The sequence below is a fragment of the Cyprinodon variegatus genome, unplaced genomic scaffold (assembly GCF_000732505.1).
Source record: "Cyprinodon variegatus isolate N-32 unplaced genomic scaffold, C_variegatus-1.0 Scaffold116, whole genome shotgun sequence".
Taxonomy (NCBI): domain Eukaryota; kingdom Metazoa; phylum Chordata; class Actinopteri; order Cyprinodontiformes; family Cyprinodontidae; genus Cyprinodon; species Cyprinodon variegatus.
In genome coordinates, this window is record NW_015150569.1 from 336,500 (window position 1) to 349,622 (window position 13,123).

Genomic DNA, 13,123 nt, shown 5'->3' on the forward strand with positions numbered 1-13,123 from the left:
TTATACCTAAAGCTAATACGTTTGCGGTGATTTAATTAATTTATCATTAATCAGTAAAAAAAAAAAGGGTTAGGGTTTCATGGCGATCACAGTCTGGGAGCGGCCATTTTTGCCCAAATATACTAATGCCTCCAGTAAAGCACATTCACATGAAAATTACTCTGAATTAAAAACACTGATCATTTATTGAACAGGATGGAATAATTTCAGATTTAAAGGACTTTCTGAAGTTTGAATTTTGACTTTTCCTTTAAGGGTTAAGTTTTAAGTGTAACTTTCATTACATTATTTTAATCTTTTAATCAATCACTTTATATTTATCATACTGTATTTAATTGTCTGTTTCATTATTTTCTCATGTTAAGCACTTTAAATTTGAACAGGATGGAATAATTTTAGATTTAAAGAACTTTCAGAAGTTTGGATTCTGAATATGAGCGACTTTTCCATAAAAACAAAATCCATTGGACTTTATTTCCAAGTCTGAAGACGTTTCACTTTCCATCCTAGAAGCACTTTCAATTAAAAATGTCAAAATGTGACACAAAGTAAGGCAGCTTTAGCCCTTTCCCATTGGTTATCCTCCATCCTTGATACTCTGAACAGCAATGCCTGCTATATCCAGTTTCTCCATCCAGCTCTGCTCCAAGCTTCCTTAGAGCCTGAGATCATGCTGGAAAGGTATAATTGCGCAAAAGTTGTGAATATGACAGAACTTTTCCTTTTAAAATGTTATTTCTATGTCTATATTTACGATATACTGAAACCACTTGTCATTCTAACCAGGATCATTCACTGTTAATTTTTTTCTTCTCCTTAATGTGATCCTGGTCCAGAATAATCTGTAATCCTTTCCAAGCTTGGTGGCCGGTTAAGAAAATCCCAGAAAATCCTAATTCAAAGTTTACAATAACTAATTCCTGTCCTTATATGTTCTTCAAGTGAGATGAAAGTGAACCATCTCACAGAAGCCAAAAGGAATAAAAAAAATAAGTAGACATCGCCACCTTCTGGATAACAGCAACATTACAGGCTCATCAGGCCGTTAGGCTAGGAAATGAACAGAAAACATTTATTTCTATAATTAAATTTTAAATGCAGAATAATGACAAGGCAGACATGGTAAAGGCAATTAAGGTATAAGTTTAATAATTCTGAAAAGAATGCATATACAAAGAACAGACTTTAGACAAAGCATTTGGTTTTGCACCAAAACAACAACAGGTTATAATAATCATATTGACTTGGGCTGGAGATCAACCCAACTCTAATCCACCAGTAAAAAAAAACAAAAACAAGGGAAAACAAAAAACAGAAACCAGTCAGTCTTTTAGGATTTTTAAATGAATTGTTTCTGGTCAAACTAAGCCGATCATCAGTTTTCTCTGTGAAACTGGCAGCAAAGAGTTCAGATGAGCTCCAACCCCTAAATGTGAAAGGAGTGAAAGTAACCTTTTTATATATTTATATATTTTTTATATATAATAAAAAAAAAAAACATCACAAACAGAAAACAAACAAAGAAAAGATTTTGGTAAAAACACCTGGAGCCAGCTTCCATTAATCCCACGGTTTGGAGCAGAGACCAAGGCTCAGCTACGCAGCACCACACACTCTGAACGGTACAACACACACCTCAGGACGGACCGATGGAGACCGCAGGAAGCCGCCATAGAAATCTGGTGGAGCTTTTAGTTTCACCATCAGCCGTCTACAAACCCCAACGGTCAGGAAGTCTCTGCTGCATCGCTTCAAAGTGTGTGGTGACGACAAACGTTACAGCATCCTGCATCCCTTGGTCCCTGATAACGCATGAAGAACACACCACTTGTTCTGCTAACACTGTTTAAACGTTCTCTGCTTCTTAAAGGCCAATTTCTGTGGTGGACCTGCAGAGCCTTCAGCTCCACATCCCAAATGGACGGACACTCGGCCCTGTGGAGCTCAGACGGACAGTTAGTGGTTGGGAGTGCGTCCATTTGGAATGCTGCTGCTGCTTAAATATGGTCTGGTTATTGTCTGTGGGGCGGGAGGGGGGGGGGGGTTGGCAAATCAAAACAAAACATCACCACACATCTATTGGTAGTGAGGAGAAAACCCAGGTGGCGGGGCGATGGATGTGCTCATCCGCAGCAGCATGAGGAGGCCTCCTGGCTTCCAGCTTCATCTCACGTCTGAAATCTGCTCTTCCCATCGGAGGACAATGCTGCCTTATTAGAGCGAGGACAACGGGTGTGGGAGGGGGGAGATGGGATGTTGTAGAGGTGTGTGTATGTGTGTGTGCGCTGTGAAAAGTGAGGAACCCCTCATAACAGCACACATTTGCGTTTCTTCTTAGGCTCTGGGGGCTCCAGTGCAGCCAATATGGCCTCATCAAACACATTCTTTAGTCCTTTCTGTGAACAGACAGACAAACGGAATCAGGCAACAGAAACGGGGAGCAACACAAAGCAACCTGCAGCTCAACTCAAACTAAATGATAAGAAACGGCAAAGAGAAAATTGGCTTCATTTCTAAGTCGAACCGACAGCCGGTCTCTGCTGCCGATCCTTCGTTATGTGAAAAAACTGAAAAGATTTGAAACTGAGAAATAATTTAAACTACTTTTCATTTTTGGATTTCTTTCTTTTTCTCAGATTCAAGGCCGTTCCCTCTGGGGGGCGGGGCTTAGATGGGATGTAAAATGATGAGTGGCAGTTTAGGTGCCTGGACAAAAATACTCTCAGATGTTGCATTCAAGGACCCTGGGAAAAACAAATGTCTTTGAAGCTTATTTGATTACATGTTCATGTGATCGGTTCTAGGAATAAAAAAAATAACACTTCAGTTTCTATTTTTCTTACCATCCAGTTTTAAATTGTTCTGATTTAAATCTTTTATTTCCAGTTTAAAAATAATTTTCAGTATTAAACCTTTGTTTCATTCGACGGAGTTTTACGGCCAGGCTAGAGATTATTATTTTTTTTTCTGAGAATCAATTCGTTATGAGAATAGTCGTGAAATTACGAGAATTAAGTCATAAAATTACTAGAACAAGATTTGGACAAATTGTAGACTTTTAATTGAATTAATTGGATTTATCACCCAGCCCTGGATGAATATATGAAGTTAGTAAAGATGTGGTCAAAGGGTGTATTATTGTCGACTCAGCAAAGCTTCCACTTCATATTTCTGCTTTAGTTTCTGATGATCTTAATATCTTCATAAATATACTGAAGTTCTCATATCAAAATGTAATCAAATGGAAAAAAAAAGGTTATAAAGGATGTGAGAACTTTTGGAAGATCCTATAAGTGAGGGAAGTGGGAGGAGTTTGGGACAAAAAACATCAAATTATAATTGCAAAACATTGTAAACAAATAAAACAAACCAAGAGGATTTACAGACACGTGTCACTAAGCTGTAAGGAGGGAAAAACAACTTCAAACTAAAAATGTGAATGTTTGCTGAAATCAAAGACAAGTGAAGCAAGCAAGTGGAGGAAAAACCCTGAAACTGTAAAACGCTTCTTTCAGCTCAGGCTTCTGCTTCTTCTAGGTTCACTGATTAACAGAAAAGATATTCAACCAAAAAGAAAAGAGGCTTTCCTGTAACAGCAGAAACAGAGAAAGAAAGAAGCAGCAGAGAAGAACGTGTTCATTGGTCCTTTATTATCTTCAAACAGCATCAAAATGCTCATTATAGTTCAACCTTTAGCAAAACAATTATTCCCACGTGCAAAGTCCCTGATCTGGTTAAACTGTCTTTTTGCAAACTTCTTTTAAAACATTACAGTAGAGCAACAATCCTAGATCCGCCCATCACAATCTGATCTACGGTTTGTCTCAAGTCGTCACCTGTTGGAACAGATTTCAGCAAACAGGGATTTCTGTCTTCAGAGCTATGAAAATAAAAAGAACAGCTTTCCAAATATTCTTCTTGTAAACGTAATGCGTATAAGTTAACCCTTTATAGGCGCTCAGTGTTATTGGAATCCAGGACCAGACCTTATTACCTTTGGAACATTAAAAAATATTATGATGGCAAAAATTAATGGCAATGTAACAAGAAACGCCAACTTGCCTGAATATACGAGGAAAAATAACAAAAGTGCTTCTAAAAGAAATTCATGAAAAACATTTTATTTTGGTCCAACACAACCTTAGAGGCATTAATGCTGATACTGGCACTGACATTTTATAGTTTATAAACCTAAATATGATTGATAACTAGGTTTATTAACTTTTTAATTTTTCAATTACCTTTTTAACTTTTTTTTTTGACTTGTTAACTTTTTTCAACTTAATTTCATATTCAAGGACTCATCTAATTAGTCAAATTCCAAAATCAGATGTACAGCCATGTAGCAGGATCTTTGCTTAATGGCTGGAAATAGATCTTGTGCTTCTAGACCTCACTGAGGGTCGGGGGGCAACTAGTTCAGTAATTGATTAATCATTAGTTGGAGTATAGAGACTGTAAAACCTGCCTCTAGCTGACAGAGGAAGGAATTATACCGAGATTGTAAAAACAAATCTCTATAAACATTTTGCATTTATGATAAAAATCTTTTTCTTCTGTCCATCTGATCTATAATCCAGAATTCCTCAAGAGGAAACTTTTTATTTTCACCTGGTTTCATTTTGCATTTCTTCACTTCTCGCCACAGATTCGTGCTATTGGTGATATTTGGGCGTAACGCGGCGAGGATGTGCGCCGTTATGGTTTATCTAATTATAACAGAAAACACAGCAGTCCTGGCTGCTGCTGCTGCTCTCCTCTGTTGGTTTGCTGATGGTGTTGAAGATGCTTCAGGTTCTCATTATTGTTCAAACTGGTTTCTATGAAACAAGTTTCACCTTTAGCAGTAGGATTAAGGTACACTTTCTGATAGTAAGAATTAAACTAAGCAGTATGTTATTTAACCTAAAAATGACCTCATGTATTACTTAGAAAAAGCTCACATCCCTCCCATAACCAGGACTAAAGTAGCGTTGGAACCAAGAGAAAAATACGGGAAATAGAGTTTCAGAGTCTAAATTTCAACATTTACCGCAGAGTAAATACCCCCCCCCCCGATATTTATTAGAAGTAGCAAAGCAAACCTTAGTAAACTCCCCCCTCAGAGAATCTCCATCAGATTCAAACAGTCAGGAATAAAGGATGTAGAGGATAAACAAAGAGCAGCGGAAGACAGATTAGAATATACAGCATTTCCTCTTTCTTTGGGTCTCTGGCGGCTCTAGGGCAGCTAGGATAGCTTCATCAAAAACATTCTTCAGTCCTCGCTACAACGACAGGAGAGGACAGAGAGCAGAGCCGTTAGCAACCAGAGCCACGGGATCAATGGGGAGGACTAGAGGAACATGGCAGGGGGGGGGTCAAAGATGGAGAAGCACATGACACAGAGGAGTGCAGCTGGGATTAGCAACAGGAAACAGGAAGTGACATTAGCAGCTATGAGCATTATGCCAAGTAGAGGAGGAAGGAAGGAGCAGAGGTGGAGGCTACGCCTTGGCTTCATCAACACTATTGTTCTCTGTCCATGCATGTTCACTTCCTGCTCACCTTCAGCCCGACTGGACAAAGACGAGCGAACAGAAAGACAGACACGTTTGTAGCTATGGAGACGACTAAATGTCTCTGAGGAGCCTGTAGATGTGCAGCATATTGATCAGAGGGTGAAACTACCAAACCACAGATTAGAGCTTAACCGGCCCCCATGCGCCTGACAGCGGAAGGCACCCAGCTGGCATGCAGTTCACACCAATCCACCACAGCGTGCAGCAGCCATGTTCCTCCTTCCTCCACTTTCTTACTTCTTGTCTTTGAGCTTTCAGTGATGGCGTGCGTGTCTGATGGTCTGTTTCTCTGTAATGGTTACCTGCGTGAGGGCGGAGCATTCCACATATTTCACCGCCTTCAGGTCCCTCGCCAGCTTCTCTGCCGTCTCTGGGGTGATGGGCTTCTGCTTGTTCTTGGCCAGTTTCTCTATAGTTGACGGATCGTCCCGCAAGTCGATCTGAGTCCCGACGAGCAGGAAGGGCGTCTTCGGACAGTGGTGGGTGATCTCAGGAACCCACTGTGTGGACAGACTCAGTGTTAGCATGAAGCTGGAACAAAGGGCTGACATTCTGGGACGACTCGCTGTCGTTCCAGAATGTTTGAGAGCAGCCAATCTGACACTGAACCGTGTTTAGTAGCCATTTTGTTCTGTTATCCCACCTTTTCAAACAGGATTCTGATATCAGCTTATTTTTCAAAGAAAATGTTTCAGTTTATTTCTAAAGTGCCAATTCACAACACGTCATTACAAGTCTTACAGAGAAAATTCAGCTTTCACATGTTCATCATAACGACACCTTTTTAATGCAAAATCACCACATTTTGTTGGCGTAAAAATCAATAAACCTTGCATCAGTGTATTTTGAGGAAAATTGTTTATATACAAAACATTTTTAAGACAATCTGTAAATTAAACAACTTATTAGATGTTTTTTTTAAATACCAGTGCATTTAAAATCTATTTCTCTTTTCTGTAGTGCAAACAAAGTAGAAATGAGGTCACTGGTTTTTTTCATTTTATTTTATGTTGAAGACGTTTAAAAAATACTCCAAAGAACTATAGTGCCTTTTTGTCATAATCTGAAACTTTTAGTCGTCTTTATCGACTGAAACTTGAACAGAAACTATAACTAAATTTGAAGCAGTTTGATCTGTTTTTCACCTCCAGGAAATAAAATCTAAACTGCCTGAATTTCACTCAAGTTTCTTTTTTTTCTAACCGTTTTTGTATTTAGTTTTTTCTTCCATATTTGCTCATGATTCTGATCCCAGTTCAGGCCAGTTGACTGATGAAATATGACGGATAATGACCAAGCATGAAACCAAACGAATTCTGAGCAACTTCTTGCAGATAAACCCCCCCCCCCCGTAAATAAATGTGAGAGACGATTGCAGCACGTTTAATCTCTTAAAATGACCTGAAACCAGAATTCAGATCTGAAGCAGGCGGGACATGTTGCTCTTCAGTTGGTTTATTTACTGCATCTATTATCGTAACAATAAAATGTTTTTGCTTTGTTTAAACCAGCAGGCGAACATTGTATTGGTGACCACCCCCCCTCATAGATCTCATAATACGCTTCCAGCTTTCATACATGGTGAACCATCGCACCTATATCACTCTAAAAGCTTTAAACATTTCCTCAGATTTCGTTTTTATCCAAATTCTCAGAAATTGCATGTTAACTGCCTCCATGCTATTTATTTACATGTTTTATGTGTTCAAGCTAGAAATAGATTTGATGCCATAAACAGGTTCCCAGGACTCTCATATGGAAGACATGGACTGTCTGCCATACTCCAGCCTGTTCTCCGCATTGAGCTTGTTTTCCGAACGCACGGCTTTACGATCAACTGTAGGGAATTCTGCGCAAAACATGCGGAACCAGTTATATCCGAAATATCTGACAAAATTGGTTTTATAAACATTTTTTTTAAACAAAGCATTTTAAATGCCACTATAATAACTTTTAATACATTTTAATGCCAATTAAGGCCTTAATTTAAATAATAATTTAATGACTTATAATGATTTTTAATGACCTGTGGAAACCCTGATATATAAAATACTGTAAATTGTTTTTACAAACTTAAACACTGTGCACTGGAAGAATGGATAATCAGTAGGGATGTTATGAGACGAGCTGAGGCTGAGGGAGCGTTTCCACGAGGCGCGAATCATCAAACTGATGACGTTTGAAGCCTCGCTACCCCGCTTGGTTGGAAAAACAACCAATCTAGTTGAGTAAAACTATTTTGGTTGGATTATAGAAGATGAAAATCTGAGGCCAGCTGCTGGTTTAACATTAGTATTAAGCAGTATTGCTGTCTGATGAGCAGTTATCAGTGTTAGTGGCGTCAGCTGTATGAAATGGACTTCCACTCCTGAGGTTGTTGGTTTGAAACCCACCTCAGACTTTAGTGCGATGAAACAAATATTTAGGGTAACGTGACTAAAGGCTGATTTATACTCAGAAACCAGGTTGTCTGTGTGTGTCGCAGTTAACGCAGCTATGCCCCGCCCCTTTTGCAGAACCTCTGCTGCACCTCTCCCAAATTGTCAGTGACCGCAGACAGGAGGCCTCTGATTGGTCGAATCTCCATCCGCTCTACACTATGCGTATTTCCTGGTTGGTTCCTTAGCGGCTTGGTTTGTTTGTCTGACCGCCATTCTGGAAAACAACTGGTGAAGATGGAGCAGCTAGCAGAGCGAGGTGCGTGAGAACGCTGGGACCCTTTTTCCACCTGCATCCCCGCTCTTTTTGGCCCTCATGTCCCTCCGTTGTTTGACAAACTTGCCCCCACTTCCTCACCGCCTCGGCCGTATCTAGACCCACAGCTAGTTCCTGATTGGCCCTCTGGCGTTGTGGCGTGGAATAACGTAGCGCAGACCACGCTTCAATATTGGGCATAAATCAAAAATATCTGCGAAACGCTCACTGCGACACTCTGCAGGAGGAGGAGAACCAGGCCATAACTTGTATTGTTTTACCCTAGTGAAAATATAGATTGAGTAAAAAATCTGCCAAATTAGATTGGTTGGTTTAACTAAAAGATCGGCTGAACACATAATTTCCAACCTGATTAAAACCAAAAACTGCGGAAAAACTGTAATTCTTGAATAAAACAACTAAAACCTTTCCTTTTGCTCATCATTGCCCGATTTACACAAACACTTTTACTGTCTGCTTGAGCTTATTTCACTAAAGTGGCAGAAAAACAGTGAACCTTAAATCATTTTTTCTCATTATACATACCAATCATTAACAATTTCAAAGGAACTTAAATGGAAAAAAAACAAGAAAAACAATTGAAAAAAATCCCAGATTCTATTACTAACTGTAGTTCTGCTCTCCACCAGTAGGTGGCGACATGTTCACACGAAGCTTCATGAACTGCGGGGATTGTTTAAAGCAATTAACCCAAACGGTTTAATGAAGCTTCTCTCACCATCACTAATAATCAATATACAGCTCTGGACATTTGAGTCTGTGGACTTTAAGTTATTTAACAACTAGAAACTAAAAAGTTATTCGTGAACTAAAGAAACGTCCCAAAGTTACTAAAAACTGGAATGGCATCATTATAGTCTTTGCATTCAGAAAGCACCTCCTGAGTAAAAACCAAATAATTAAAAAAAAACATTAAATTTTTTCTTTAATTTTACAGCATTGTAGAGCAGATTTTCATGAAATAACATCCAACAATAAGCAGCGATTTACCTTTTCTTTAACGTTTTCGAAGGAGGATGGGGAGACGACTGAAAAACAGACGAGGAAGACGTCTGTCTGGGGATAACTCAAAGGACGTAGTCTGTCATAGTCTTCCTGACCTGCGGGAGCCAATAAAACCAGATTTCATGTCTAAAGCTGATCGAAGCGGACGCACCAGTCCGCCTTCTTCCAGTGCAGGTTTAGCTCAGAAATATGATTTAGTATGTCCTACCTGCGGTGTCAAACAAACCCAGGGTGTAGGGTTCACCTCCAATCATTACAGTTACAGCATAGTTGTCGAACACCTGAACACACAAACAAAACCAGGAGAAATTTAAAGTTTCAAATGTTTTTTTTTTTTTTTTTTATTGAAACACAAAAATGAAAATCAACATATATTCTACAGGATTTATTTTAATGCTTTTTCAAGCTCTTTGAAATATTTTAATGCCATCAACTGGTAACCATGACGAGAGAAAGAAAGAAAATCTTTGTTTTCTAAAGTGCCTTGAGAAGATTTTAAGACAAAGCCCTGAAAATTAAATGAAACTTAAACAGAAATATTGGAACACAGTGGATACAAAAACACATGCTACAAAAATGACATTGAATGTGGAATGTTACCAGAGCATGTGAGCTGAGCCTGGAGCAAGCGGGTGAAATATGGTGGAGCGCAGAGCGGTTTTCAATTCAAAGGCCGGAGTGAGGATTTGGCTCTGCTCAAGTTTGCTCCAACTTTATTTAAATTAATGTTTGACTAAAATGCTGCAGCCAGAGTTCTGATGAAAATGAAAAAGAGAGATCATATCTCTCCTATCCTGGCTTCTCTTCATTGGCTTCCTGTTAAATCCAGAATAGAATTTAAAATCCTCCTTCTCACATATAAAGCCTTAAATGGCCAAGCTCCATCTGATATCAGAGATCTGATTGTTCCTTATGTTCCTAACATAAGGAACAATCTGCAGGTTTACTAGTGGTTCCTAGAATTTCTAAAAAAAATTTCTTTTAGAAATCAGGATTAATGCACGTTCATGAGTTCAACTTTTTCAACTCACTATGTTTGTCCTTGTACCTCTTCCATAGAGTGTTAGATTCTGTTAGCATCTGAGCCATAAGTGTGATCAAATTATTTTCCACAGGGGAAAGAATCGGCGTGTCTGGAAACATTGCCTGGAACAACTGGGATACACCGTCACTAGAAGGGTGTGCTGCACGGCAGTGTTCAGACACCACAGCAACCCGCACGCATTGCAGTACTGCATAGGATCCAAATGTTGTTGGAAGTAGGGGTGGGCGATATATTGAACATACTCGCATGATAGTAGCCATCAAGTACAAATTCTCATGAAGCGTTAAGCTGCTTGCATCTATTTGAGAGTTTTATTTTTCCCACAGACTGGTTCGGTTTCCTATTGTCAAAGACTGGGGTGTCAGACCGGTCGCATTGTAATGTTTGACTTTTACAATACAGAAACCACACAAAGGATGTAAACACAATAGTACTTATCACCCTAAACATCAATGCATAAAAAAAAATAAAAAGTTTTTTTTTCAAAAGACTTCAATATACGAGGAAGGAAATAGCAAGTAAACAATGTCAGAATCACAATTCTTTAACTTAAATAATTAATGTACTTTGCATTTAGTTCAGTTAAAAATAAAACAAATAAATAAATCCAGTCCACATCTTGGTACTGATCAGTCCATTCCAGGCAGCTTGAGCCAAAAAAACTAACTCCAGTCCATGTTTTTCCACCAATCCTCACCAAGGAACCCAAACACAGCGTCCAGCTTGTGCTCAGCAGCACACAAACTTTCAAACCAAAGCAAAAAAAGCAGCTTTAACACCAGGACTCCCAGAACTCTGATCCTACTAGAACTCCCACTGGCCATCAGTTTAACGGGGATATTTTTCCCAATGGAACGCATGAGTAGTGATGATGTCATCAACTGATATGGTTCTAGTGTGTTATATAAACCTATTGACCTTACAACAGGTCTAATATATATTTTAAAAGGCTGTATTATGCCATTATTAGTGTTCTAAATTCATATTAAAAATAAATCAGTTAAATAAATAAGGTTCAAAGTTTGAAATTATAATTTTATTTACCACAATTGATTGACCCCCCCCCCGAACATTTCCACCAGACCACCTGTCCACATTTATGACAAACTTGAGCGTTTTGGGCTTGGACACCGGCTCTGTGTTTTACCAGTTCAAGGATAAAATCTCTGAGTGTGAGACGGTGACATTCAAAAAGTGTTTATATCTGCCATGCCCAGGAGATAATAAAATATCAGCCACAGGAGCTTTTACAGCTTTTACTTTCTACTCATCTGATCCCACACATCCAGGCCGACCTGTGAGTGATTGTAGGAGACCCCGGGCTCTGGTTTGGCTTTGGGCTGAGTGTCGCGGCTGAGGTGTGGGCAGAGCTATCCAAACCTTGAACATTTTCCCGTGGGTGGGTGATCATCCTCGGACTCGCTGTCAGAGTCTGAGCCGCTTCCTACCCAGTCCTCCTCCTCGGTCTCTCCCTCTCCGCCCGAATCTCTATCATCAATATTTTACAGCATTTCTAAAGCCTGTTTCACTGTTTTCTACTGAAAGCCATTTTTCCAAATTAGCCAAAGAGTTCTAATAAAATGTCGGTCGCTAGGCAACGGCAGAGTACGTCAATCATCCGCGGGAATAATTTACACTGCAACTAATAGAGCCGTCAAAATGACGGCTGTGGGAGATCGAGGTAAAATTAAGCATATTTAATTTTTACGTTTTTATTTTATTACAAAAACGCGAAAATGAAAAAAAAAAAAATATAGAAACAGGAAAAGTCAGTTAACATGATCAATATATGATTAATTTAAAATTCTTTCCCTTTAAAATCTCAGAACGGTCAAAATGACGGCGTTGGGAGTTCTGGTGTTAAAACCAACCAGAAGACGTTCTGCGTGTTTCGGTGCTGCAGGACCAAATATATCAGATATTAAATATCTGTCAAAATTGGTTTTATAAAAGAAAAAATTAAGGTAATTTTTATGTTACCCATAATCATATTTAATTTATCTTAATGCCAATCAAGGCCTTAAATAAAAAAACTTTGATTTAATGGCTTTTTAATGACCGGGAGAGACGATGTCCTAGTTTGATTCCATCTATTCAATGACTGAGAACTACTGAGACACATTTGATCAACTAGGAGAGAAAACTTTGCAACGTTGCGTTTATTTCATTTAATTCACTTTCAGTAAATCTGGATAAACTATGAACGTTGGTTCCGATGTTCCCCTCCGATTCAACAACATTCCAGTTTGGTACCAAGAGATTTTAAAGTGATGCAGTGATCGAGGTCACATACGTACCGTGGGGACATATTCAGAGGGGAACTTGTTTGTAGTGTAAGAGATGAGCAGGCAGGTTTTACCCACGGCACCGTCCCCGACTACAACACACTTGATGGTCTGCATAGCTGTGCTTTAAAGTCTGCCGTACTCATTCAAGACCTGCAGAGAAAAGCAGAGACATGGAAAGGGTTCGATCAGTCTTTGGAGAACTCGCTGGAAAGTAGCAGTTTTTCTATCTCAGAAATATGGATGAGCTCATTCTGAAATGCTTATATTGGCCTCTTACAGAGCATTTTATATCTGATCCATATGTACTGACATTTTTTTTGGTGACAAAGAATTTTTCAGATCAGATCAAAAACCAGACGGGTTTCAGTAGCCAGTAGGAGTCTAAACAATTTACATTCAAACTGAAAATAGACACAAGTGTAAACAAAAAGAACATTTGTGAAGAACAGCTCTCTAGACAATTCTTTTTATTTCTTTTTTTCTTCATTGCTAGCTAAAAGCCTTTATTA

General features: G+C 39.0%; 1 protein-coding gene across 2 annotated transcripts in view; it reads right to left on the reverse strand.

The window, feature by feature from the left end:
* Positions 1 to 1,127: 1,127 nt before the first annotated feature.
* Positions 1,128 to 13,123, reverse strand: part of LOC107085118 (cell division control protein 42 homolog) — an 18,334-nt gene continuing 6,338 nt past the window's right edge. The window contains exons 2-6 of one of the 2 annotated variants that reach the window (XM_015375277.1): positions 12,624 to 12,764; positions 9,490 to 9,562; positions 9,267 to 9,376; positions 5,864 to 6,061; positions 1,128 to 2,396 (exon numbers count right to left, since the gene is read on the reverse strand). In XM_015375277.1, the coding sequence (XP_015230763.1) occupies positions 2,307 to 2,396; positions 5,864 to 6,061; positions 9,267 to 9,376; positions 9,490 to 9,562; positions 12,624 to 12,728 (576 nt within the window). In that variant the 5' untranslated portion in view covers positions 12,729 to 12,764 and the 3' untranslated portion in view covers positions 1,128 to 2,306. Of the gene's footprint in view, positions 2,397 to 5,082; positions 5,268 to 5,863; positions 6,062 to 9,266; positions 9,377 to 9,489; positions 9,563 to 12,623; positions 12,765 to 13,123 lie in introns of those variants that run through there. The other variant, XM_015375278.1, reaches the window with a different exon arrangement.